Below are 24,550 nucleotides of genomic sequence, written 5' to 3'. Positions count from 1 at the left end.
ATGATCATCTCTCTTTTAATTCTTTTCATAACCCCATACATTAACCCAATTTCTTATTTCACATTCACATTCGTACTTCTTCATGCTCTGATTGCTTTACTGAAGAATTAAATAGGTGAATAATACTCTAACGTCACAAGTAGTGATGTCTAGAGCAAGAGCAACAGGTATCCCATAAATAATTGCACACTCAATCTGAAATGCCTAGCTTATCTACACTTGAAAACAAAAGTCTAAGACAGAAATTAATCCTGTACCATTCAGGTGGGTATACAATGTTCTTTTTTTTGTAAGTCCCACTCATTCTCATATCGCTCTACATACAGTATCTCTTTTTTCCACAAAGGACCACTTCTGACCTTACACGGAGGAAGTTTATATGCAGCAATGGGCCCACATGTGATTTAAGCTTTGCCCACTGGTACTCCACCTTAGAGACAACATAAAATGGCAAAGTCTCAAGTCTCATATAACTCTGTATCATACCAAATTCCATGCCAAAGCAGACTGCATTGTCATGGCTCTAATTAGCCTAAAACAAAGCCAAATTATTATGAGATAGCATACTTTAGCTGCTGAAATACTAAAGTAGACATCAAGAAACCTGTTTGTTATTCAAGGTTCCAAGCATCAATTTCATAACTAAAAACAAGGCACTGAATGCATTTTCAACTACATTTCCTCATTAGTAAAAGGATAACTATCCCTTTTTCTCCTTCAAAGAATCCAAGTTCGTAATGGTTTCAAACTGTTGTTTGAAAGATGAAGGCACAAAGGATAATCTCTTTGGGGTTAAAAGTCAGAAAGGCAGGGGTGCCTAGGTGGCTCAGGGGAGTAAAGCCTCTGCCTTCAGCTCAGGTCATGATTCCAGGGTCCTGGGATCAAGCCTCGCATAGGGCTCTCTGCTCAGCAGGGAGCCTGCTTCCTCCTCTCTCTCTCTGCCTGCCTCTCTGCCTACTTGTGATCTCTGTCAAATAAATAAATAAAATCTTTAAAAAAAAGGCAGAACGTTTTCCCTTTTTAGGTAACATACCAATGGTGCAAGATATACCTATATAATTTAGCTCCTTGAAGTTAGTTACTTCTCTCTGATATGTAAATATTACAAATATTTCCATTTTTCCAGGATTTTTTCTCACTACCTCCACCTTGAGCAATATTTTAACAGTAAGATGATCTTACAACTTAGCAGGGAAGATGCTATTTCAATTGTAAATTTTCCTATAAGCTACTTTCTTTTGTAAGAATATTAGAGCCAGGCTTAAGAGAACACAGGTCTCACCAGGATGTCGGTCATCAAATGGGTCTGGATCTCCCTTACGATATTCTTCAGTTTCTTTTTCAATCAATTCAGACATCCTAGCACAAAGGGAAGACAGGGTCAACTCTAGACAAGCATACAAAAATATGTACCACCACCTACAAAAGTCAATTCAACAATCAAGGTGTAAAATAAAAGCAGAAAGTTAGAAAAGTTATTTTCCCAATGAACACACAGATCTAAACAACCATCTCATTAAAGAGTGTCCACTCCCAAATACATTCTTCTCTCCACTTTCCTGTCCCAAAAGATAGCACTACCATCCCCTCAGGAACCTCGGAGTCCTCATTAAAACCTATTCTCCTCACCCCCCACAACAATAATTCCTGTTAGCTCTACGTACAAAGTATTTCCTGACTTCAATCATTTCTTTCAATCTTAACTATTCTTATCCTTGCCCAGAACACCATCAACTGCCTGAACTACCCAGAGTAGCCTTTTCTCCAACTTCCTGCTTCGATGTTTGACACAAAATTCATTATCCAACTTCCAAAAATTTATCACACTAACTTCAATTATACCCAAGTACTACCATGGCTTACACTAACCCAGCTTCTGTCTACATCTCTGACTTCTCTCCATTCTCCCTTCATAAAGCTTCAGGCATATGGCCTTCTCTGCTCTTCAAAGAGTCCAAGTTCATAACTGTTTCAGGGCCTAAGTACTATTATTTCAGTCTATAATAGTCTTCCGCCCACCTAACTTCCTACCCCTACCCCAAGCAACCAATTATCTGCTTTCTCTCACCAAAGATTAGTTTTGCCTATTCTAAAATGTCATACAAATTGAATCATATATGCTCTTTTCATAACTGGCTTCTTTAGTTCAGCATATTTTGAGTGATCCATGTTGTTTGTTGCATGTACCAAGTCTTTTTTTATTCACGTTTTTGAAAGAAGAAAAATCACATTTTGAATACCCTAAGCAAGAATGACACCTTAACCTATTATATGACAATCAAATGCAAGGCTATTATACTCTCCAACATCTACCATGCTCTGTCCTGACTCAAACTCTCCTATATGTTTTTTGTCCACAAAATCATACTTCCCATGGTGGCTCAGTGGGTTAAGCATCTGCCTTCAGCTCAGATGATGATCTCAGGGTCCTGGGATTGAGCCCCGCATTGGGCTCTCTGCTCAGCAGGGAGTCTTCTTCTCCCTCTCATACTCCCCCTGGGCTCTCCCTCTCTCAAATAAATAAATAAAATCTTTAAAAAACAAAAAACAGGGATGCCTGGGTGGCTCAGTTGGTTAAGCAGCTGCCTTCGGCTCAGGTCATGATCCCAGCGTCCTGGGATCGAGTCCCACATTGGGCTCCTTGCTAAGTGCAGAGCCTGCTCTTCCCTCTGCCTCTGCTGCCACTCAGCCTGCCTGTGCTCGCTCGCTCTCTCTCTCTCTGGCAAATAAATAAATAAAATCTTAAAAAAAAAAAAAAATGATACGTCCTAGTTTTAAAAGCTAAGCTCCCTACAAAAACTCTTGCCTACTCTGGCATATTTTTCCCCATTAAGCCTCAAAAATATTTCTGCTTGGCGCACCTGGGTGGCTCAGTGGGCTAAGCCTCTGCTTTCGGCTTAGGTCATGATCCCAGAGTCCTGGAATGGAGCCCCGCATCGGGCTCTCTGCTCAGTGGGGAGCCTGCTTCCCCCTCTCTCTGCCTACTGCTCTGCCTGCTGATTTCTCTATCAAATAAATAAATAATTTATTAATAAATAAAAAATATTTTTTTTTTTTAAATTTCTACTGGTCTATCCTTCCCTTTAAACTCTGAAAATTCACTTTGCCACAAAGAGCTACCACATAAAATATGTTTAAAATTACACATGATAAGATCTACCAATATCTTCTGTTGAAACTAAGTAATGTTCCACAGTGGAAGTTAATGGATTCTGGAGCCAGCTGGCCAGGGTTCAAATCATACTTCTTCCACTATGTGTAACTCTGGTCAAGTTACTTAACCTTTCTATGCCTCATCTGTAAAATAAGGGTAATAGTCCCTATCTTATAGAGCTCCCTTGAGGTTTAAGGTAATACATGTTCTCTGCTTAAAACAAAACCTGACATGTAAGAGCTGGATAAGTATTGCTACAATGAAAACTGAGAATCAAAAACAAATAGAGGGACGCCTGGGTGGCTCAGTTGGTTAAGCAGCTGCCTTCGGCTCAGGTCATGATCCCGGCATCCTGGGATCGAGTCCCACATCGGGCTCCTTGCTCCGCGGGGAGCCTGCTTCTCCCTCTGACTCTGCCTGCCACACTGTCTGCCTGTGCTCACTCTCACTCTCTCTCTCTCTGACAAAATAAATAAATAAAATCTTTAAAAAAAAAAAAATAGAAAAACAATTTAAGGTAGATTTGACTGGGACAGGATAGGAAGGAGCCTTCTGGAGGCAGAACTCAAAAGTTCTTTAACTTGATGTAGTTGATAGTTTTGCAAGTAAAGAATCCAACAAGCAGAGTATTATACAATATACATCTCAATAATATAAAAAAACAAACCACAGAAGCTGGGTAATGCTCAAATAGCATGGCCCAAAGCCAGTTCCTTTTCACAGAATCAAGTCGAAGTCTTGATTATAATAAATTACAATATGAATAATAAATAAAAAGTCAAATTTATAAGAAGTCAAACATATTTTTCTTAGGAACACTGCCAAAAAATCATGAAAGTTGCAGCCAATAAAAGAAGAGGCAAGCTGAAATTCACTGCTTTGCAAAGGATATACCAAAACACTTATACCTGCAGCCAGTGCGGGAGTCGGTAAGGGAGAGACTATAGACATGTGAGAGAATTTTAGGAAATACTCAGTGAACTAACACACCCACAATGTGGATGATAGGAAATGCCCCTTTCTAAAATAAACTATACTTTTAATTCATTTTACTGTCTCTTAACACTTCCTGTCTAACCTTGAATATCTTTTAAAGATCTTGCTCCATGTAACTTTATTTTCCATTCCTACCTTATATTCACCCTCCACTCTGGTGAGGTCCATTTCTTCACTGCCACAAAAACATGTCCCAGTTCCTTCTCCAGTCATTGCTTTTTTTCGGTCACATTTTTCACTTTTCCTAGAAAACCCTGACCCTCTGTTTTTCACCAAAGCTACATTCTACCATCTTTCAAGTCCCTATTCCAAAAACCTTTACCACATCCTATATTCTAAGCTTAGCTTTCCACTATCTGGCTATGTTGTTTTTTGCAAATAGCTCCAAGGATAGCTATCATTTAACAATGTAGCTCTCAGTGATACTTGTAGTGACAAATGAGGAAATTAGTTTCAGGGAAGTATATAACAGTTCCCACAAACAAAAGGTCCTCATATATTTGCTGAGTGAATAAAAGAAACTGACTCATTCAAGTTCTTTTCATTCTCATAACTCATGCAATATTTCAGAATCATACTGCCCAATTTAGCACCTCATTATATACTAATTTATACTATTCTGCATTGTTTCATATCTGTTAGTTGCCTCCCAGATGGTTATCTCTTTGAAGACAGAACCCCTCTAGTTTAGGCTTTACATTACTAACCAAAGCACAGGGACAAAGCTGAGGGTCAAATATGATTATGGATGTGAAATAATCTTGAAAATAAAACACTCTCTTTGGTGTATGTACTCAATAAATATTTTTTCCAATTAAGTGAATCTATCATTAATGTTATCATCCCCATTTATAACTCTCTCCTCTCACAGTTATACCAATAATCCACATTTTAACTGCACAATACTTAGATTCTTTAAATTCATTGTGGCTGCATTCAAGTATCTTGTGATTAGTAGTTCTTAATCTCCAATGACTCTACAAATTAAAATCCACTTTCCACCAGTCAGCAATAATACTGTTCCTAAAAAAAACTGTGCTTTTCACATGCTCCCAATATATTGAGAGCAACAAAGCATTTATCCCCACTTAAACTTTCATAAGGTCATAGTTCTCTTTATTTCTGTGGAATACATCATTGCACAAACAAAAGGCTTTTTTCTTTGCTATATCAAAGATTAAATGTTAAAGATCCTCATGTTCCAGTGACCTCCTCCTTAAAAAAACCATGGGCATCCCTCTTCAGCCTTTATTTTTCACTCTCCGGTTTCACACATCATTCAGTAAAATTACTGAATACAGTTACTATGTACCAGGCATGCATAAATCACCATCTGAGGAGACAACAATAAAAAGGTGTAGTACATGTCTTTTAAAAACTTTTAATTTAAAAAACAAAACAAAGAAAAAAAAGCCTTACAATTTAGTGAAGTAACATATGCAAAAAAAAAAAAAAATTATAGCACAATGTGGTTAAGAGTTAAAATGGGGGGAATTAAAATTATACCACATTTGATATAAACATTTGCATGTGTATACACACACACACACACACACACACAGGAGAATGACTGGAGTATTAAAAAAGGAATAAAAGGAGTGCCCAAACCTACCTGCGGATGTCAAAGTCAGAGAGTTTTATAGACATGATCCTCAAACTGCTTCTTGAAAGGATGTGAGTTTGCCGGGCAGACAGACACACCAAGGAAAGGCATTTCAGGCCAAAGGAACAGCCAAGTGTAAAGACACATAGACATTAGAAAATATGGTACTTTTCCTTACTGAAGGATACTAATACTATGAGGCAGAAAAAGGAGGTAGAAGCCAAATCATAAATGGCTTCATAAGCCACTCTAAAAAGTTTACATTTTATTCTGTAGGGAAAATAGAGCCAGAGAAGAAGTATGATCAAAGGTATAACAATCAGATTTGTGTGTCAGGAAGAAGACTCTTTCAGCAAAGAGGCGGATGTATTAGAGGAGGGTAAACTAGAGATGGAGAGAAAATTTACACTGCCTAAGAGGCTAGTCAAAACATGATCAATATCTAATGAAGGAAGTGGGAAGGGGGAGTGGGGAAAAAAGAGAAAGCAGAAATCCTCAGGGCATGGGGACTAAACTTTTGGAAGACACTGTACACCAAAGTGGAGAGCACAAAAGCACAAACTGTGAATGAGAAAGGAGGCAGGATGAAGATGGTAAGCTCTACTGTAGACAGAGTATGTATACGTGTCTGCAAACCACCAGGAAAAGATGTATACATCAAGCAGCTAAGAAAAGGGTCTGAAATTTTTAAAAAGAGGTATCTGAAATAGAAATAGTGATCTGAAAGTTAACCTAAGAATAATGTTTTAAATCATGGATAGAAATGAAACTATCTAGGTGGACTATCTAGGGTGAAGAGAAAAAAGAACCATCAACAAAACCCTAAGGGTGAAACACAGACAAGAGAAGAACCTACAAAGGAGAATAAGGACCAACAGCCTGAGAAGAAACGTAGAGTGTCAAGAAGTAGTGAGATAAAGACTAGTTCTGAAAGAAAAAATGGATTCAGAATTCGTAGTCAAGATGAAAATGTTCCCATACTTGCCTCCAATTTGTCCCTTTTTTCAAACGAATTTATAAAAAAACATAATTGTTCCTACCTGGTAAGAATAGGTACCATGTCCTGCCCACTGCCATGCTCCTTTTCCCACTGCTCCAGCAGGGTAGTGAGCTCAGCTTTGGAGTCCACATGCACCGCTACTGTAGTCATGGCTTGGCCTAAGGAATCAAAAATATACAGAAATAGCACATGAACACAGGCAAATAAACCTAACATACTTCCTACAAAAATTGAAAAGGGGAGAGAAAAGGGATGAGCAAGCAACAAAAACTTAACTTCCAGACCCTTCATTCGGATAATTTTATTTGTGGTACAATGGGAAACCTAGCATTGGGACCAGGATACTCTTCAAGTCCTTTCACCCTCTCCCAAGCTCGGTTTGTTCAACTGTCAAATGAGACAAGCAACTGGATCAAAATTGTGATTCTCACCACTTCTAGGACCAGGAACCCCGCTAAGAAACAGTCAAAAAGCTAGGGTCCCTTTATCTCCTCAAAAACGCATACAACTCTAGCACTTTCACAGATCCTCCTCTGGACAGTGGGGCCAGGATTTGGTAGCTGGTGCTGAAAGAAAACCCTTGATTGCAACCTTGCTCTGGGACTGTGCCAGTGGCAGCTGTCACTCAGTGGGACAGAGAGATTGTTCTGTGACGTCATATTCAACATTGCATCTTTCTCCTGCTGTTCTAACCTCAGGTCTTGTCCCTTTTCATGCTTTGCCATTCAGAAAAAAGCTAAAAAAAAAAAAAAAAACGCATACAACTGAGGCATCTGGGTGGCTCAGTGGGTTAAGCATCTGACTCTTGGTTTCAACTCAGGTCATAGTCTCAGGTCATGGGATCAAGCCCCACATTGGGCTCACTGAGGAGTTGGCTTCAGAGTCTCTCTCCCTTTCCCTTTCCTTCCCCCTCTGCCCCTCCCCCTCCCTCTAAAAATAAATAAATCTTTTTTAAAGAAATGTATACACCTACATATCACACACACACCAATCCCTACTCTAGCTCTCTGAGGTCTAAAACTTTGAAGCTATGTTTTTTAACAGGAAAGGTGGCAAAAATCACTCCCAAAATATTTTTCTCTTCTAAGTCTTCAGGGGAAAATTATATGAAAGATAAATAATGTGTCCCTGACAATTCTTTTTTTTTTTTTTAATTTATTGGACAGAGATCACAAGTGGGCAGAGAGGCAGGCAGAGAGGGGAGGAAGCAGGCTTCCTGTTGAGCAGAGAGCCCAATGCGGGACTCGATCCCAGGACCCTGAGATCATGACCTGAGCAAAAGGCAGAGGCTTTAACCCACTGAGCCACCCAGGCACTCCCCCCTTTTTTTTTTAAGAATTTATTTATTGGGGCGCCTGGGTGGCTCAGTGGGCTAAAGCCTCTGCCTTCGGCTCAGGTCATGATCTCAGGGTCCTGGGATCGAGCCCCGCATTGGGCTCTCTCCTCAGCGGGGAGCCTGCTTCCTCCCCTCTCTGCCTGCCTCTCTGCCTACTTGTGATCTCTGTCTGTCAAATAAATAAATAAAATCTTTAAAAAAAAAAAAAAAGAATTTATTTATTTATTTGAGAAGTACCTGGGTGGCTCGGCTCAGTCATTAAGTGTCTGCTTTCAGCTCAGTGTTCACTCTCTCACTCTGTCTCTCTCTGTCAAATAAGTAAATTAAAAAATTTTTAATTATTTATTTAAAAGAGAGAGAGAGAGACAGCAAGCACAAGAGGGCATAAGCAGGGGGAGCGGTAGAGGGAGAGGGAGAAGCAGGATCCCCACTGAGCAGAGAGTCTAATGCAGGGCTCCATCCCAGGATCCTGGGATCATGATCTGAGCCAAAAGCAGACATTTAACCGACTGAGCCACCCAGGTGCTCCAGTCCCTGTCAATTGTTAACAAAAACCCAAGAACTAAAGTGGATATCACTACCAACATGAAAGTTTGGAAGGAGCATTATAATAAGTCCATCTGTCCCTCAGGCTCCCTAAGATCTCTCATTGCTGACTTCCTAGGAGCATGAGAGGCTGGAGACAGAGAAGTTGCTGGGTTGAGTGGTCAGCCCAGGGATACAGAACAGGGAGCTGAGACAAGCTTTGCAGGAGCTACATGAGAAAGCTGTATGAAGAAAAGAGGCTTATTTATAAGGGGCTCCAAAAGGGGTAAACGAGACCCAAATGTTTAGATGGTTTACAGATCAACTTCTTTGCCAAAGTAGTCTTAGGATCAACATGTCAGACATTCCACCCAAAATTTGTATTTTCACAGAAATAGCAACAATTCTATAAAAACAGTCTAACACTAAAAAGAGATTACTGACTGATCGAGGATTAATACTGATTCTTCTAAAGATACCTACCGTAAGACCAAAGGAAATACTTGTGAAAGATACCATCAACTCTCTAAAATGTAAACATTTGTGTTTTAATAAAGTAGAGGCAATACTAATAGTGAATAGTGATCCATGTCACTAAAGGAAAACAAATTTTTCAAAAAAAACTTTTTTTAATTTAAAGCCTTTTTTTTTTCCCTAAAGATTGATTGATTGATTGATTGATTTGGCAGACAGAGATCACAAGTAAGCAGGGAGGCAGGCAGAGAGCGAGGGGGGAAGCAGGCTCCCTGTGGAGCAGAGAGCCCAATGCAGGGCTCGATCCCAGGACCCTGGGATCATGACCTGAGCCAAACCCAGAGGTTTTAACCCACTGAGCCACCCAGGCGCCCTTAAAGCCTTCTTTTCTACTGAGAAGAGTCCACATTTTCAGTCTTTATAGCCAGAGTCACAGAAAGGAAATATTGCAGGTGTGACTAATATGGACCTCTGACTTTAACTTAAAAACTCAGGCTGTATTTTTTACTGTAACTGACTATGCATTTTTTAAAATAACCTTATTTGGAATAATTTTAGATTTACAAAAAAAGCTGCAAAGATATTGGAAAGAATTCACATATACCCCTCACCCAGTTCAGTTTCCCCTAATGCCACCATATTATTTTAAAGTGGAATAATGTCAAAATTAAGAAACCCAACATTGATATAGTAATTAACTAAACTCAACTTGATTTAGATTTCAGCAGTTTTTCCATTCACGTCCTTTTCCTGTTCCAAGATCTCATCGAGGATACTACACTGCACTTAGGTGTCATGTCTCCCTCACGTACTCTGGTCTATGAGTTTTTGAGTTATTCCTTGTTTTTCATGACCTTCACAACCTTGAGGAATGGGGGGGGGCATTTTATGATAAAGATCTAGAAACCGTGCAAAGCAGTTAACAGCAAAATTAAGCTCCAAAGACACATCCTAAAAGTGTAAGAGAGAGATGGCTTTACTGGTGAACTCTAATGTTTAAAGAAAATTAACATTGGGGCACCTGGGTGGCTCAATGGGTTAGGACTCTGGTTTCGGCTCAGGTCATGATCTCGGGATCCTGGGATCGAGCCCCGCATCGGGCTCTCTGCTCAGCAGGGAGCCTGCTTCCCCCCCCTCTCTGCCTGCCTTTGTGCCTATTTGTGATCTCTCTCTGTCAAATAAATAAAATTTAAAAAAAAGAAAATTAACATCAATCTCAAAGTCCCCCACAAAATAGAAGGACACTTCCTAATCTATTCCACGAAGCCAGCATTATCCTGATGCCTAAGCCAAATAAAGCCATCACAAGAAAACTACAAATATTCTTTATCAATACAGATGCAAAAATCTCAACAAAATGCTAGCAAGCTGAATACAGCAGCACATTAACAGAAATATGTATCATGACCAAGTGGGATTTATCCTAGAAATGCAAAGGTGGTTTGACATACAAGAATCAACTAATGAGGGCGCCTGGGTGGCTCAGTGGGTTAAGCCTCTGCCTTCGGCTCAGGTCATGATCTCAGGGTCCTGGGATCGAGGCTCTCTGCTCAGCAGGGAGTCCGCTTCTCCCTCTCTCTGCCTGCCTCTCTGCCTACTTGTGATCTCTCTCTCTCTATTTCAAATAAATAAATAAAATCTTAAAAAAAAAAAAAAAGAATCAACTAATGAGTGCGCCTGGGTGGCTCAGTGGGTTAAGTGTCTGCCTTCAGCTCAGGTCATGATCTCAGGGTCCTGGGATCAGGCACCATCAGGCTTTCTGCTCAGCCAGGAGCCTGCTTTCCCCTCTCTCTCTGCCTGCTGCTCTGCCTACCTGTGATCTCTTTCTCTTTCTCTCTGTCAAATAAATAAATAAATACAATCTTTTTTAAAAATCAACTAATGTAATATAATAGAATGAAGAAAAAAATACATGTTCATCTGACTGATATAGATAAAGCATTTGATAAAATCCATTACCCCTTTAGGGGGAGGGAGGGAACACTCAAACTGGGAATAGAAGAGAACTTCCTCAACGTGGTAGAGGGCATTAAAAAAAAAAAAAAAAAACCCACAGCTAACATTATACTCAATGGTGAGACTGAAAGCTTTCTCCCCCAAAATCACAAAAAAGACAAGGATACCTGCTTTCACACTTGTATTAAACATTGTACTAGAGTTCTAGCTATAGGAATCAGGCAAGAAAAAGGAAGAAAAGGCATCCAAGTTGGAAAAGAAGAAGTAAAATTAACCTTATTCACACGTGCATGATTCTATACAGAGAGAAATTGCAAAAAAAAAAAAAAAAAAAAAACCCTATTACTGCTAATTAAGAAATTTTAGCAAAATTACAGACTACAGATCAACACACAGAAATCAGGTATATTACTATATACCAGCAATGAACACTCCAAATGTGAAATTAAGGAAACAATCTTATTGGGGCAGCTGGCTCACTCAGAAGAGCATGCAACTCTTGATCTCAGGGTTGTGAATTTGAACCCCACACTGAATGTAGAGATTACTAAAAAATAATAATAATAATAATAATAAAATAAATTCTAAAAAGAAAACAATATCATTTATAATAGCACCAAAAATAATAAAATATTAAGGAATAAATTTAACCCCAAAAGCACAAGACTTACATACACTGAAAACTACAATACACTGCTGGGAAAAAATAGAGAAAAACTAAATAAATATATGGAAAGACATCCTATGTTCATGGATTAGAAGACTTAATATTGTTAAAATGTCAATGCTCTCTAAAGTTGTCAATAGTCAATCCAATCCCTATCAAAATCTTAATGACATTTTTTTGCAAAAATGAAAACAGTGAAAACCAAAACTGTCTTCTTTAAAAAGAACAAAGTTGAAGAATTCACACTTCTGATTTCAAAACTTAGTACAAGGCTACAGTGAGTAAAACACTATGGTATGGGTGTTAGGAGAGAAGACACATACACCACGGCAAAAGAACTCTTTGAGTGAAGAAATAAAAATCTCACATTTACGGCCAACTAATTTTCAGTAAGTGTGCCACAACATTCAATAGGGAAAGAATTTACTGAAAGACCAGTAGACTCTTAGTAGAAAGTCTAATGGTATTTCAACAAATTGTGCTGAGAAAACTGGATATACACATGCAAAAGAATAAAGTTGAATCCTTGACTCATACCACATAAAAGAAATTAGTTCAAAATGAATCAAAGACCTAAATGCAGACGCTTAAACTATAAAATTCTTAGAGGTAAACATAGGGGTAAATCTTCATGACCCTGAAACTGGCAAAGGATTTTTACTTGTGACACCAAAAGAATAAGCAACAAATCAACAAACAAGATAAATTGGACTTCAACCTTTAAAACTTTTGTGTATCAAACGACATTATCAAGAAAATGAAAAGACAAACCATGAAATGGGAGAAAGTATTCGCAAATCATATATCTGATAAGGATTCTGGATAGGATATATAAAGAACTCCTACAATTCCATAACAACAACAACAACAACAACAAACCTCATTTTAGAATAGGAAGATGGGCACCTGGGTGGCTCAGCGGGTTAAGCCTCTGCCTTCGGCTCAGGTCATGATCCCAGGGATCGCATCCCGGATCAGGTTCCCTACTCAGAGAAGAATCAGCTTCTCCCTCTGCCCCTCCCTATAGCTAGTGCTCACTCAGGTGTGCGCACTCTCTCTTGCAATAATTAATCAATCAATCAATCAATTAACTAAAATGGGCAGAAATCCTGAATGGGCACTTCTCCAAAGATACACGAATGGCTAACAAGTACATGAAAATATGCTCAACATCATAAGCCACCAGAGAAATGAAAATCAAAACCACAATGAGATACCACTGACACCTACTAGAATGACTATAACCAAAAAAACAGAAAATAACAAGCACAGGCAGGAGAAACTGGAATGCACACTACTGATGGAAACATAAAATGGCACAACTATGGAAACAGTCTGGCCTCTTCTCAAAAAGTTTTAAGAAAAAATTAAATACAGAATTACCATATAACCTAGCAATTCCATACCAAGATATATATATCCAAAAGAATTGAAAACAGACATTCAGGGCGCCTGGGTGGCTCAGTGGGTTAAGCCGCTGCCTTCGGCTCAGGTCATGATCTCAGAGTCCTGGGATCGAGTCCCACATCGGGCTCTCTGCTCAGCAGGGAGCCTGCTTCCTCCTCTCTCTCTCTCTCTGCCTGCCTCTCTGCCTACTTGTGATCTCTCTGTCAAATAAATAAAATCTTTAAAAAAAAAAAAGAAAAGAAAACAGACATTCAAAGAAATATTTACACACAAATGTTCAAAGTAGCATATTTGCAATAGCCAAAAGATGGAAACAACGACCAAAAGATATTCATAAAAAGATGAATGCATAAACAAAACAGTTACATTCATACAATGCCCTATTATTCAGCCATAGTAAGAAATGAAGTACTGATACATGTTAACACTAATGAAAACTTAAAATATGCTAAGTGAAAGCAGGCAGGCACAAAAGGTAATATGTTGTAGGATTCGACTTATGTGAAACATCCAGAATAAGTAAATCCATCAGAAAGCTGGCTCCTGGTTGCCCGGGGCTTGGGAAAGGGGAAGATATGGAGTGATGGAAATGGGGTGATGAAAATGTCTTGAAACTGAAAGAGGTAACAGTTGCACAATATCATTAGTCTACTAAATGCCAATGAATTGAACATTTTAAAATGGTTAGTGGTCAATTTATGGTATACGAATTTTACCACAAATTTTTTTAAAGATTTTATTTATTTATTTGACATAGAGTGAGAGACAGTGAGAGAGGGAACACAACCAGGAGGAGCAGGAGAGGGAGAAGCAGGCTGCCGCCAAGCAGGGAGCCCAATGTGGGGCTCGATCCCAGGACCCTGGGATCATGACCTGAGCTGAAGGCAGATGCCCAACCACTGAGCCACCCAGGCACCCCACCACAATTTTTTTTTTTTTTTTTAAAGTGGAGATAAACAAGGGCACGGAGGTGGCTCAGTCAGCTAAGCATCCAACTCTTGATCTCAGCTCAGGTCTTGATCTCAGGGTTATGAGTTCAAGCCCCACACTGGGGTCCATGTGCAGCACAGAGCCTACTTTAAAAAGCTAAAAATAAAAAAATAATAAAATAAAGGGGTGCCTGGGTGGCTCAGTTGGGTATCTGCCTTCTGCTCAGGTCACCATCCCAGGGTCCTGGGATTGAGCCCCACATCAGGCTCCCTTCTCAGTGGGGAATCTACTTCTCCCTCTACTGCTCCCCCTGCTTGTGCTTGCTCTTTCTCTGTCGAATAAAAAAATAAAATCTTTTAAAAAATAAAAATATAAAGTGTAAAAAAGAGGAGGATGGGACGCCTGGGTGGCTCAGTCAGTTAAGCCGCTGCCTTATGCTCAGGTCATGATCCCAGGGCCCTGGGATCGAGTCCCACATCAGGCTCCTTGCTCGTCAGGGAGCCTGCTTCTCTGTCTCTCCCAGCTTGAACGCGCATGCACGCGCTTTCTCTCTCTCTCTCATAATAAATAATCTTTAAAAAAAAAAAAAGGAATATCAGGAGGAAATGCCTCTTGGACAACTTAAGTGATCAACATAGTAGGGCACATAACACTGAAGTTAAAGGAAAATATTAGGTTTAATAAAGGTCAACTCAAGAGCATTTAAATAATAGAATTTTAGAGTTCAATTTAGAAACATATTCTTTTGGCATTATTTTCAAAACCTGCAACGAGGGCACTTGGGTGGCTCAGTTGGTTAGGCAACTGCCTTCAGCTCAGGTCATGATCCTGGAGCCCCAGGATCGAGTACCCGCATCAGGCTCCCAGCTCCACGGGGAGTGTGCTTCTCCCTCTGACCTTCTCCCCTCTCATGCTCTCTCTCTCTCTCTCTCAAATAAATAAATAAAATCTTTAAAAAAATTTAAAACAAAAAATCAAAACCTACAATGAATTACACTTAATAATTATAACTTTGGGAATGATCACTTGCCCAGGAAAAATATAAACTCAGACTAAAATAATATCGATAATAATTCATTTCATTATCAATGAAAAACAATTTATATAAAATGTTAAAGGTTCAGTCATCCCTGCACATTGAACAGTGAAAGTACACTAGTCAATTCACCATGTTTTAAAGTGAGCTCTTTAAGTGGTACACAGAATTTATGGCCTATCCAGTAATGACACAATAGTTACCAATTACTGAATATTAATATGGGACAGATTTTGGCTAATTTCTTATGCTACTCTGAATTTTCACAACCACCATGCCCTTTTTTGCAGATGACAGAATGGGCTGAGAGAAGTCCCAAAGACCAATCAACTGGTACTTTAGAAAAGGGTTTCAAGCATTCATATGCCAACTCTGCAAATGGTAATACTGTGAGATCAGAGTCAAGTTATTTAACTTCTCCAAATCTCAACTGCCTTATCTGTAAAAAGGAAATGGCTATTGTGAAGGTTGTGAGGGTTAAATGCAATGAAATAATATAAAGCCCTACAAAAAATATGTGGAATGTCTTTATCCTAAAGGTTTCCTGCCAATATGTTAGGGTGATGTGTATGCAAGTGATTTCCAATGATTCCACAAAGTAAGAAATACACACACCTATAGAGAAAATATAACAAAGTATCAATAATCATCAAATCTGGATGGATGAACAAGTGTTCATTTCACTATTCTTTCAACTGTTTGAAAACTTCCATAATTAAGAAGTTGAAAAAATTAAGATGCATTTCCTTGCTAATTTGAACCAGCTCTTAAATATATGTCAAATGAGAAAAGCCAAACGTGTGTGTTGGCACATGCATGCACCTGTCCCTAGAATAAAATAACTCTGGAAGAACACACAGGAAACATAATACCTATTACTTTTGCAAAGGTAACAGCTTTCTGAGGGGTAATGGTAGGATAAAGATTTTCCAGGACAGGTTATTAACCCAGCACTATCATTTTTCTGCTATTTTTTGGTAAACTTTTGTAACTTTAAATCATAAAGTCTGTACTCCCCAAATACATAATACCTAATGGCCTATTCAGCATAAACTACGCCAAAGCCTAAAATCAAGTCCACGTTAAGGACAGACCTCATAAGGTTAAAATCATGAAACAGATGTCTGAAAGCATTCTTCTTTATTTAAAAAAAAAAAAAAAGGCGGGGGAGGGGGTGAGAAATCCAAGTTTGGAACTTCAAGTAAAACTTACCCAATAATTAATATGACATATAAAATCACATAAAACAATTTTCTATTAGTGTCCGTGACAATAACAAAATAATAATAATAAAATAATAAAACTGATATAAACCCAATTTCATTCACTTCAAACCACGTTGTGGTTCATTCTACCAGATTCCTCCCCTATTAAGTTTAATAACTGTACAACAGGTAGAACAGTAAAACACTGTGCTCAACTACTCAAGAGATTTCGAGGACTTCCTTTATAGTCTCCAGTTTCTGTATCTATTAACAACCAAAATACATTACGACTCGAAAATAGATAATACTGTTAGATACCAAAATCTTGACAGCATCACGCGAAAATATACTAAATCAATTCCTAAAGCGTCTACATATACAAGCTTATATAAACCTTACAGGTAAACTCCAGTACACAGGAAAAAGAAAATTACAGGAAGACACTGCCAATGAACCCCTCACTCTGTACATTAACAAAGCGTGTATAACAGGAAGATGATGCTAATAATTAAACGTGTATAGTAATTAAAAGGCTTCGCAGAAAAGGCAGAGTAAAGAAAAACTGAGGACAATATGACGTATGCAAAGACAATTCATTTTGGACTCAAAAACAACCATTACACACTCCAAAATTATTCATCAACAAATGCGAAACCCAAGCGCTAACACTTGTGTAAGAGGAAGTGAGACGGAAACCGTCTAGGAAGAGAAGAGTTAAGCAAATGCTTGTCACCCCAGATGAAAACGACTATAATCCCCGGAAATAGGCTCCCGGGAAGCTTGGCGGGCACTCTGAGGTTTGGTTCCACGCTGCAAGACCCACACACCTCTCTCTCCACCCCTCCCCTCCACCGGGGGGGTGGGGGGAGGAGTGCCCGGAAAGCTCCGCCCCCCTCGCCCGGTCAGAAAGCCGGACGGGTGCAAAGGGAGGTGGCACGAGGCCGAGGGAGGGGAGAGCCCGCCCAGGTGACTGGAGCTGGAGGCGGAGACAGCACGGGAAGGGGGCCGCCGTACGGCAGAGAAGATGGAGCCCCCCAGCCCGTACGGAACGGAAAATGGAAAGAGTGGAAGGAGAAAGGTTGACGAGGGGAATGAGAAGCATCTCTCCTCCAGGCAGGGGCAAGCACACCCGTGCCCCCCAATCCGCGCGGAAGAGTTACTCTCGGGAAGCTTCTTTTGCGGACTGGGAGACCGTGGAGGCCCCGCCCCCGAACCAAGAATCTGGAGAAGGAAAAGTCCTGTCAGGCCCCGTACCCAGCCTCCCCACCGGCCCGGCCCGCCCCCTCCCCGCCGGCGGCCCAGGCAGGTGCCGCCCCTCCCCCAGTCCGGCGCCCACTCTCTCTCCCGCCCGGCCACACGCCCTGTCCTCTCTTGGCCTTCCGAGAGAGCCGTCTGTCTCCTTCCCCCACTCACCTTCCCGGGCGGCTCCGCCGCTCCCCCCTGACCCCGCCAGCGGCCACAGTTCACACACACCGCCTCAGGTCCCGCACTCACTCTCCCTCACTCACACACAGCGCGACCACAGATGCAGAGCGGCCCACATATTATGCGTCACTCGCGTGCTACGTGCCCCGCGCGCGAGCGCGCGCGCACCCCGACTTGGCGCGAGGCTCGGGGCAGTGGGCGGAAGAAGAAATCGAAGAGCCCCGGAGCCTCCTGGGAAATGAAGTTCAGCTTGTAGGGGAGGGGCCTACCAGTCTACATTGGTGCTTGTGTACTAGCTCTCCGCGCATTGACTTCTGGGCCTTATAGTTTTTCCGTATAGACTCGAACTGCTGTGTACTCATTGGCACCTTCGGCAGGCGGAAGCGAATAGGGGCGGACCCGATCCATCCAAGTCAGCGCTACAGCCACTTCACACCTTCTCAGTACCTTATTCAGCTCTCTGTGACAGGGGTGAGCCTCTGTTCTATTCTGTCATTTGCCCCATTATACCTAGAGTATAACAGTATTTCGGAAAATATCTCCCACAAGCATATTAGAAATCACAACATTCATTAAAAAGAAGACACTGCTTTTCCTTTGTCTTTATGTTCAAGGGCTAACCTGAAGGATCAATAAATATTTATCCTAGGTCTCATGTGGGGCAGAGAAAAGGGAAAAAACTAAAAGACCATAGATTAAGGCAAGGCTCAGAGGTCATCTAAATTAAGTCCTTTATTTTGCAACTGGGAAAAGGAAGACCAATGACTTGCCTAACATCCCACAACCAAGTAGCAGTGGAACCAGAACGACTCCTGACTCTGACTCAGGGATCCCTTTTTACAGACATGAAAAATAAATGTGACTCTGCAGCCGACAGAATCTCTACCTGACAAGATCCTACCCAGCCTTTCTTTCTCTGGGAGTACTGAGCAAGTTTCTATGCATTGCTATGGAGTCCTTACAAACAACATTTTCACAGGGGTGGGAACACAGGACACAGCAAGCCTGTTGCTGTGCTCAGGTTCCGCAACTGGTAAGAAGCTATTAGTGCCTGATGTGGGTCTCCTGATTCAATTCCTCTCTTTCCAGAAAAGAGACCTCCCTCCTCATTTGAGTGTGTAACTTGGAGTAGCTGCTCAGGCACAAAACTCTAGAATATGAGGTGACAGTGCCACAGACCTCTCTGCAACCCCTTCACCTGCCATGACACACAGCTCACTTCTCTGTGCTTCTGGAACTTTGCCTGTATTAGTAATGGGTACTACCATTTCCTTTGAATTTACAGCAGGCTCGGCTCTAAGCCAAGAGTTTAACCCAAACTTTTTCATACAACCTTCACAACCACCACAGGGTAGATATGGGTAGCCACCTCTACACATGAGAAATCTGAGCTCAGAGAGGCGGCCCAAGGAACAGGGCCCAGGTTTGTGGACCCAGAGACTGCACTCACAACTGTCCTACACCTATCCTCCAGCACTCTTTCAGCTGACTTTCCTGAAATGCCTTCCTGAGCCATGAACCCAAAATGCATGAAGTTGGAACATTTAAGCCTCAGATACCCTCCCTCCTTCCATGGTCTAGCTAGCACAGCAGTGATTTTCCTATAGACTGGGATCCTGAAACAGCTCTTGTGTGAACCCAGGGTCCTGCTCACCAGCTCCTGGCGCAGCCTCACTCTGCCACCAGATGGCACTGCTCCCCTTCAGAAACCCAGGCTGCAGCCCTGGGTCAGTGATGGGATGGAAGAGCAACAAAGAGGAACTTTGGAGAAGAGGGAGGCTGGGGAAGCAGAACAGGAGCTATACAGGGCCTCTAGAGCTGTTCTCTCCAGAATCTTTGCTCCATAATGCCTGCAGCCTCCTAACCCCTGCTAACACACACACACACACACACAGCCACACAACTGTTAGTACACCCAGTCTACCACTCTGAGAAATGTAAGGGACAGCACCCTGGTTTCCAGGCACCATACACATTCCAAGCATGCGCACTGACACATTCCACAGGACAGGAACATGTGCCCGATACACAGACATGCACACCTATGCATTGGCACCAGTCCTCACAGACAACACTTTCACATCTTAGTACCTACAAGCACAAACCCACACACCTGACTCGCTCTGACACATCGCTCCTGAATCACTGGAAAGAGATTCCTTGGCCTCTTTGGGATATCTCTTGATTGTCTCCCCCTGCTCTGCCTGTGTCCAACCCCTCCCTGTGGTGTGCCTCAGAAAGCAGCAGCCACCATCCGAAGGGCACTAAGTCACGCTTACAGGGCTGCCTGGTGGCAGAAAAAGAGAGAGAGCTGCCCATCCCTGGGCAGCTAAGCATTCCCATGCACTGGAGTACGAAAATCAATAGCATCACGTCTTCTGGGCCTCAGGATGCTCCACCCTGGTCTACCACCCCTTCTCTGCAGTCACCTACATCCAGGCCCACTGAACCCAGGTGTTCCCACCAGCTCACCCCCACCTTGGTGACACACAGTTCCTGTGCCTCCTCCTACAACTTCTTGGAGCCAGAAAACAAAGCCAGCAATCCCACATCCACCCCTGCTTTACTGTTGGCTGAGCAAGACTGCTCCTGCAAGTGTCCAAGGGTCCCAGGAGCCAGCATGGAGAGGCTTAGGGCTATAACGACGCTCTGGGGACCCTCCCCCAGCTGGACAAAGAGGGAATTCCAAGTCATTCACTTGGTGCCCTCCCCTTGCCTGGGAACCCTGGCAGCCACCTAGAAAAGTGGAACACTGCCCCACTGCCCATGTGGTGTGCACAAAAGCCACTGTGTGACAGCATCCACATCCACCACCCTCACCTTGCAGAGGGAGAAACTGGGGCTCTACAAAGACAAGTTCAAACCCACCTTGTCCAGTGGCCACAGCAGCAGCCATCTCTAGAACCCAGTCCCTGCCTCCTGTTCCCACAAGTACAACTTCATAGAGGGCCCTGAGGCTCAGATGCAAAGTGAAGCAGGAATCCTTCCCAGAGACCCACCCCACCTCCTCTCCACTAGGGTTCCAGCAAGACTGCGGAACCTCCAGAAAAGCCCCATGCAATCTTTAGAACATACTTGAATTTTTTTTAAATACAGTTTATCTGAAATTTATCTGAAAGAGAACTGATCATCTTATATTTTATCTGGCAACCCCCCTGCAGAATCACTGCTCAGCCACGAACCCCAAGGACTCCCCACCAGTGGCCCCTAGAGCCTCTCTTAAATCAACTGCAAAATAGGACATCAGAACAGCTGTCTCCCAGTAAGTCTCATTAAAGATTAGACAGTCCAAGCAGTCAAGGCTCCTTTAGCCACAAGCTGATGATGTGAGTGATATCAGGCTCAAATTCTTCCCTTCCACCCTTCTCTCTTTAACCCTATCACCTATGGTCAGGAATGAGAACATAGTTTTTCCTCTTTACTGGAAAGAGTTTGCAGAAGGAGATGGGTCAGCAGTTGGGTCCAGCTTTGGAAGAAAACAGACCTGAATCCTAATACTGGTGCTCCCCTTTACCAACTGTGGGACCCTGGCCTAAACCTTCACCTCTTCAATGTCAGTTTTTCCTTGACTGGAAGGTGGGAATAAGATCTTCTTTCTAACATTGAGGAGTAAATGTGAGAATGCATGTAAAATGCTTAGCTTGAGGCCCGGCACACAGTAAATGCTAGGGAAGGGATGACTACTCTTATCTCGATTATTCTTGGTCTAATGCTGTCCCCATTGGCAATTCTTTGACTGGTTTCTCTCTGCCCCCTAGGACTGCCTGCTGAAAGAGCTTAGGTTTTCCTCATGTAAATGAGAAATGAGCTCCCCACCAGAAAAATTCTAAGGAATATTTTCGGAAGCTCTGGGAAGTAGAGGAGCAACCAACCTGGGAGATTACCTGTCCACTCTCTGTCCCAGCCCAGAACAGAAAATTGCATGGATCAGAGGGTGGCTTAAGAAGATCTCCTCCTTGGGACGCCTGGGTGGCTCGGCTGGTTAAGCAACTGCCTTCGGCTTGGGTCATGATCCCAGCGTCCTGGGATCGAGTCCCGCATCGGGCTCCTTGCTTAGCTGGGAGCCTGCTTCTCCCTCTGCCTCTGCCTGCCATTCTGTCTGCTTGTGCTCACTCTCGCTCCTCTCTCTCTCTGACAAATAAATAAATAAAATCTTTAAAAAAAAAAAAGAAGAAGAAGAAGAAGAAGAAGAAGAAGAAGATCTCCTCCTAGGGGCACCTGGGTGGCTCAGTGGGTTAAGCCTCTGCCTTCAGCTCAGGTCATGATCTCAAGGTCCTGGGATCAAGCCCCGCATCAGGCTCTCCGCTCAGCGGGAAGTCTGCTTCCCCCTCTGCCTGCCTCTCTGCCTACTTGAGATCTCTCCCTGTCAAATAAATAAATAAAATCTTAAAAAAAAAAAATAGATCTCCTCCTAGACCTCTTCATGCCTCCAAGGGCTACCACTGATAAAGGGTGAGTGAAGATAGTGGACCAAGGAGCCCCTTGGATGTGAAGCCAGACATGTCACCTTCCCCAAACCAGCCTGTCCACACTGCCTCCCTGTTGAGACAAAGCCTGAATCTGGAACCCTTGGCCAGAACACTCTTGCTTCTTTACCCTGCATCCTCTTGCAGGATGGTGATGTCACAATCAAGGTAGAGGGCAGAAGGGGTGACCAGAGATGATAAACCCTGGGCTACCTTCACAAGGAACCCACCTAGCACAAACAAGGGCTATAGCACGAAGAGGGTCAACTTCTGCCCACCGGTTTCCCCCCAGGATTTGTTGGATGCCTCAGCCCAGTTGCCAGTTAACATCCCTGCTGACTCCTGGGGCCTGCCCTTTCCAGAGGCTATGCTCCAGGGTAGAGGTTGGGGAACAGGTGCAAGGAAGGTAAAAAGAAAACACCCCCAACCTCTTTTGCCTCAGGCTCCTGGAATCATAAATTCTTCCAGAAGAAAGAATGGTGGAGTCAGCACTGGAGAGAAAAGACCTTGGATTTTTGGCAATACCTGCTTGTGGTTACGAGACCTTTCTGTGGAATTCAGGGCTCTCGGTCCTGACTCGTTTGAAGGTACACTGGAGACTGCTGGGGCAGACCCTGATGAAGGCTACAGATCACATAAAGCTTCCATCAGTTCTTTCACTTTGAGAAGCCTGGAGAAGAATGGCTTTGTCTAATGAGAGGAGGCTGGTCTGACTTCCAATTCAGAGGCCAGAGGCCCACCACTACCACCTGAAGTAGCCACCAGCTTCTGGCCCTCCCTAAAACTTGCTGCAGTGGGCCTGGACCTCTGAAAAATATTGCCAGTGTAGCCGGGAATATCCAGTTAGGCCTGGGAGCCGAAGTCATCAAGGGAAGGAGTTTCTAAAGGTAGAAGATGTCTTGGGCTCTCACCATGAGCCAGCTCCTCTTCATTCCCTCAGAGGTGGGGATGTCTCTCCATGAAAAGTCACATGATGTTTCTGGGGGGAGCCCCTCAGCCCAGCTCCTGCTTCATCCGGTCCAAACTTGTCACAGGATAGCTTTTTGTGAAGTCACAAAACTGTCTGCCTCCCCACAGGATCAGGGACCAGGACAAGCAGGGATTAGCGGGCATGACCTGGGGTACAGAGGGCTTCAGAAGTGACCTTTGGACTCCAGAGGGAGGTGTGGGGTCTGGGACAGTTCAGCCTGAAAAGCACGAGGGGGTCAGGCAAAGACCTGAGAATGAGGACCATTTCTCAGATCTTAGTCATGGTCAACAGGTGAGAACAATAGGAGCCTAGGTCTGTGGTCTTTGGCCATCATCCTGTCTGTTGAGATGCCGGGGAAGAGGGGGAACAGAGGGTCCCACACAAACTCGGTATGTATAAAAGTCCTGATCACTGATGTTCTAGATGTTCCGTGGCAAAGAAAGCTTAAGACCTCCAAGATGGGCACCTGATCTTCTCCTCAGTGCAATACAGTCATGGTCATCACCTGTTTCCTGGGCAAGCATATGCTCTCAAATTCTGCTGCATCCATAAGCAGCCCTGATAGCCTCCGGATGTCCTCACCCATTGGACTGCTCTGAGGAAGAAGATGGTTAGGGTAAGAAATGGGAGTCTCCAGAGCCTACTGTATCCAGAGTCTAGAGACTCACCACCAGAGAAGCCAACCCAGAAAAGAAGACAGGAGGGAGAAGAAAGCTTCACTACATCTAAGGTGAAAAGTCACCACTGTTGTGAAAGGGTTGCAGTTTGTATGTGGGGGATGGGGAAAGACAGTTCACTGAAGCTTTGTTTGAAGAACAAATCAACAAAAAGATATTTTCAGTGAAGTTCAGCATTCCTGAGTTCTAGCTCTAGGCCTAGCCTCATATCCTGTGTCTCTTGGGCTGAGGAGGATGCAGCACAAGGTAGAGGTGACATGTCCCTGGCCTCAAAGGCCCACAGTCTAGGGATTGAACTGTCTCCCTTAAAGAGAAGGCTCATGTCCCAGGGGGTGATAGAGCAGCCAGGAACCGCAGAGCCCTGCCTCTGAGGCCAGGTCCCTACATTTCCTTCAGGGTAAGAACAGACTGGAATCTTGAGGGCTTTTGACATTAGAGCCAAAGCAGCTTCACCCTCCTCTCAGGAACTGCAGGTCTAGTTCTTGGGTTGCTCATTCTATGGAGAGTGGCCCTCCCTCACGTGGCTCCTCTGTCAGCCATTTTTGTCCTAGCGTGGAAGCCATGCCTCCATAGAGGGCTGTCTACTCTGTGGAGCCAGTGAGTGAGCTGTGGGGACAGGCCTGGCCTAAGTAAAAGACTAGAGGGTGACCCAGGGAAAGTTTCTCCTCAGAAACTTACTGGATCTGTGGTTTTCAAATTTTGTTAGTATTAGTTTACTGTAGA

At 42.9% G+C, this 24,550-nt stretch overlaps 1 protein-coding gene across 4 annotated transcripts in view; it reads right to left on the bottom strand.

Annotated features, from left to right (window-relative positions):
* DCAF1 (DDB1 and CUL4 associated factor 1) overlaps nucleotides 1-23,388 on the bottom strand; it is an 82,951-nt gene extending 59,563 nt beyond the window's left edge. For 2 of the 4 annotated variants that reach the window (XM_082702152.1, XM_082702153.1), the window contains exons 1-2: nucleotides 17,703-17,882; nucleotides 6,794-6,911 (exon numbers count right to left, since the gene is read on the bottom strand). In XM_082702152.1, the coding sequence (XP_082558278.1) occupies nucleotides 6,794-6,884 (91 nt within the window). In that variant the 5' untranslated portion in view covers nucleotides 6,885-6,911; nucleotides 17,703-17,882. Of the gene's footprint in view, nucleotides 1-1,282; nucleotides 1,360-6,793; nucleotides 6,912-17,702; nucleotides 17,928-23,091 lie in introns of those variants that run through there. The other 2 variants (XM_082702151.1, XM_082702150.1) reach the window with 2 other exon arrangements.
* Nucleotides 23,389-24,550: the final 1,162 nt, after the last annotated feature.

This window comes from Mustela nivalis (assembly GCF_964662115.1).
Source record: "Mustela nivalis genome assembly, chromosome: 1".
Classification (NCBI taxonomy): Eukaryota; Metazoa; Chordata; class Mammalia; order Carnivora; family Mustelidae; genus Mustela; species Mustela nivalis.
This window is presented reverse-complemented; position numbering and strand designations above follow the sequence as displayed.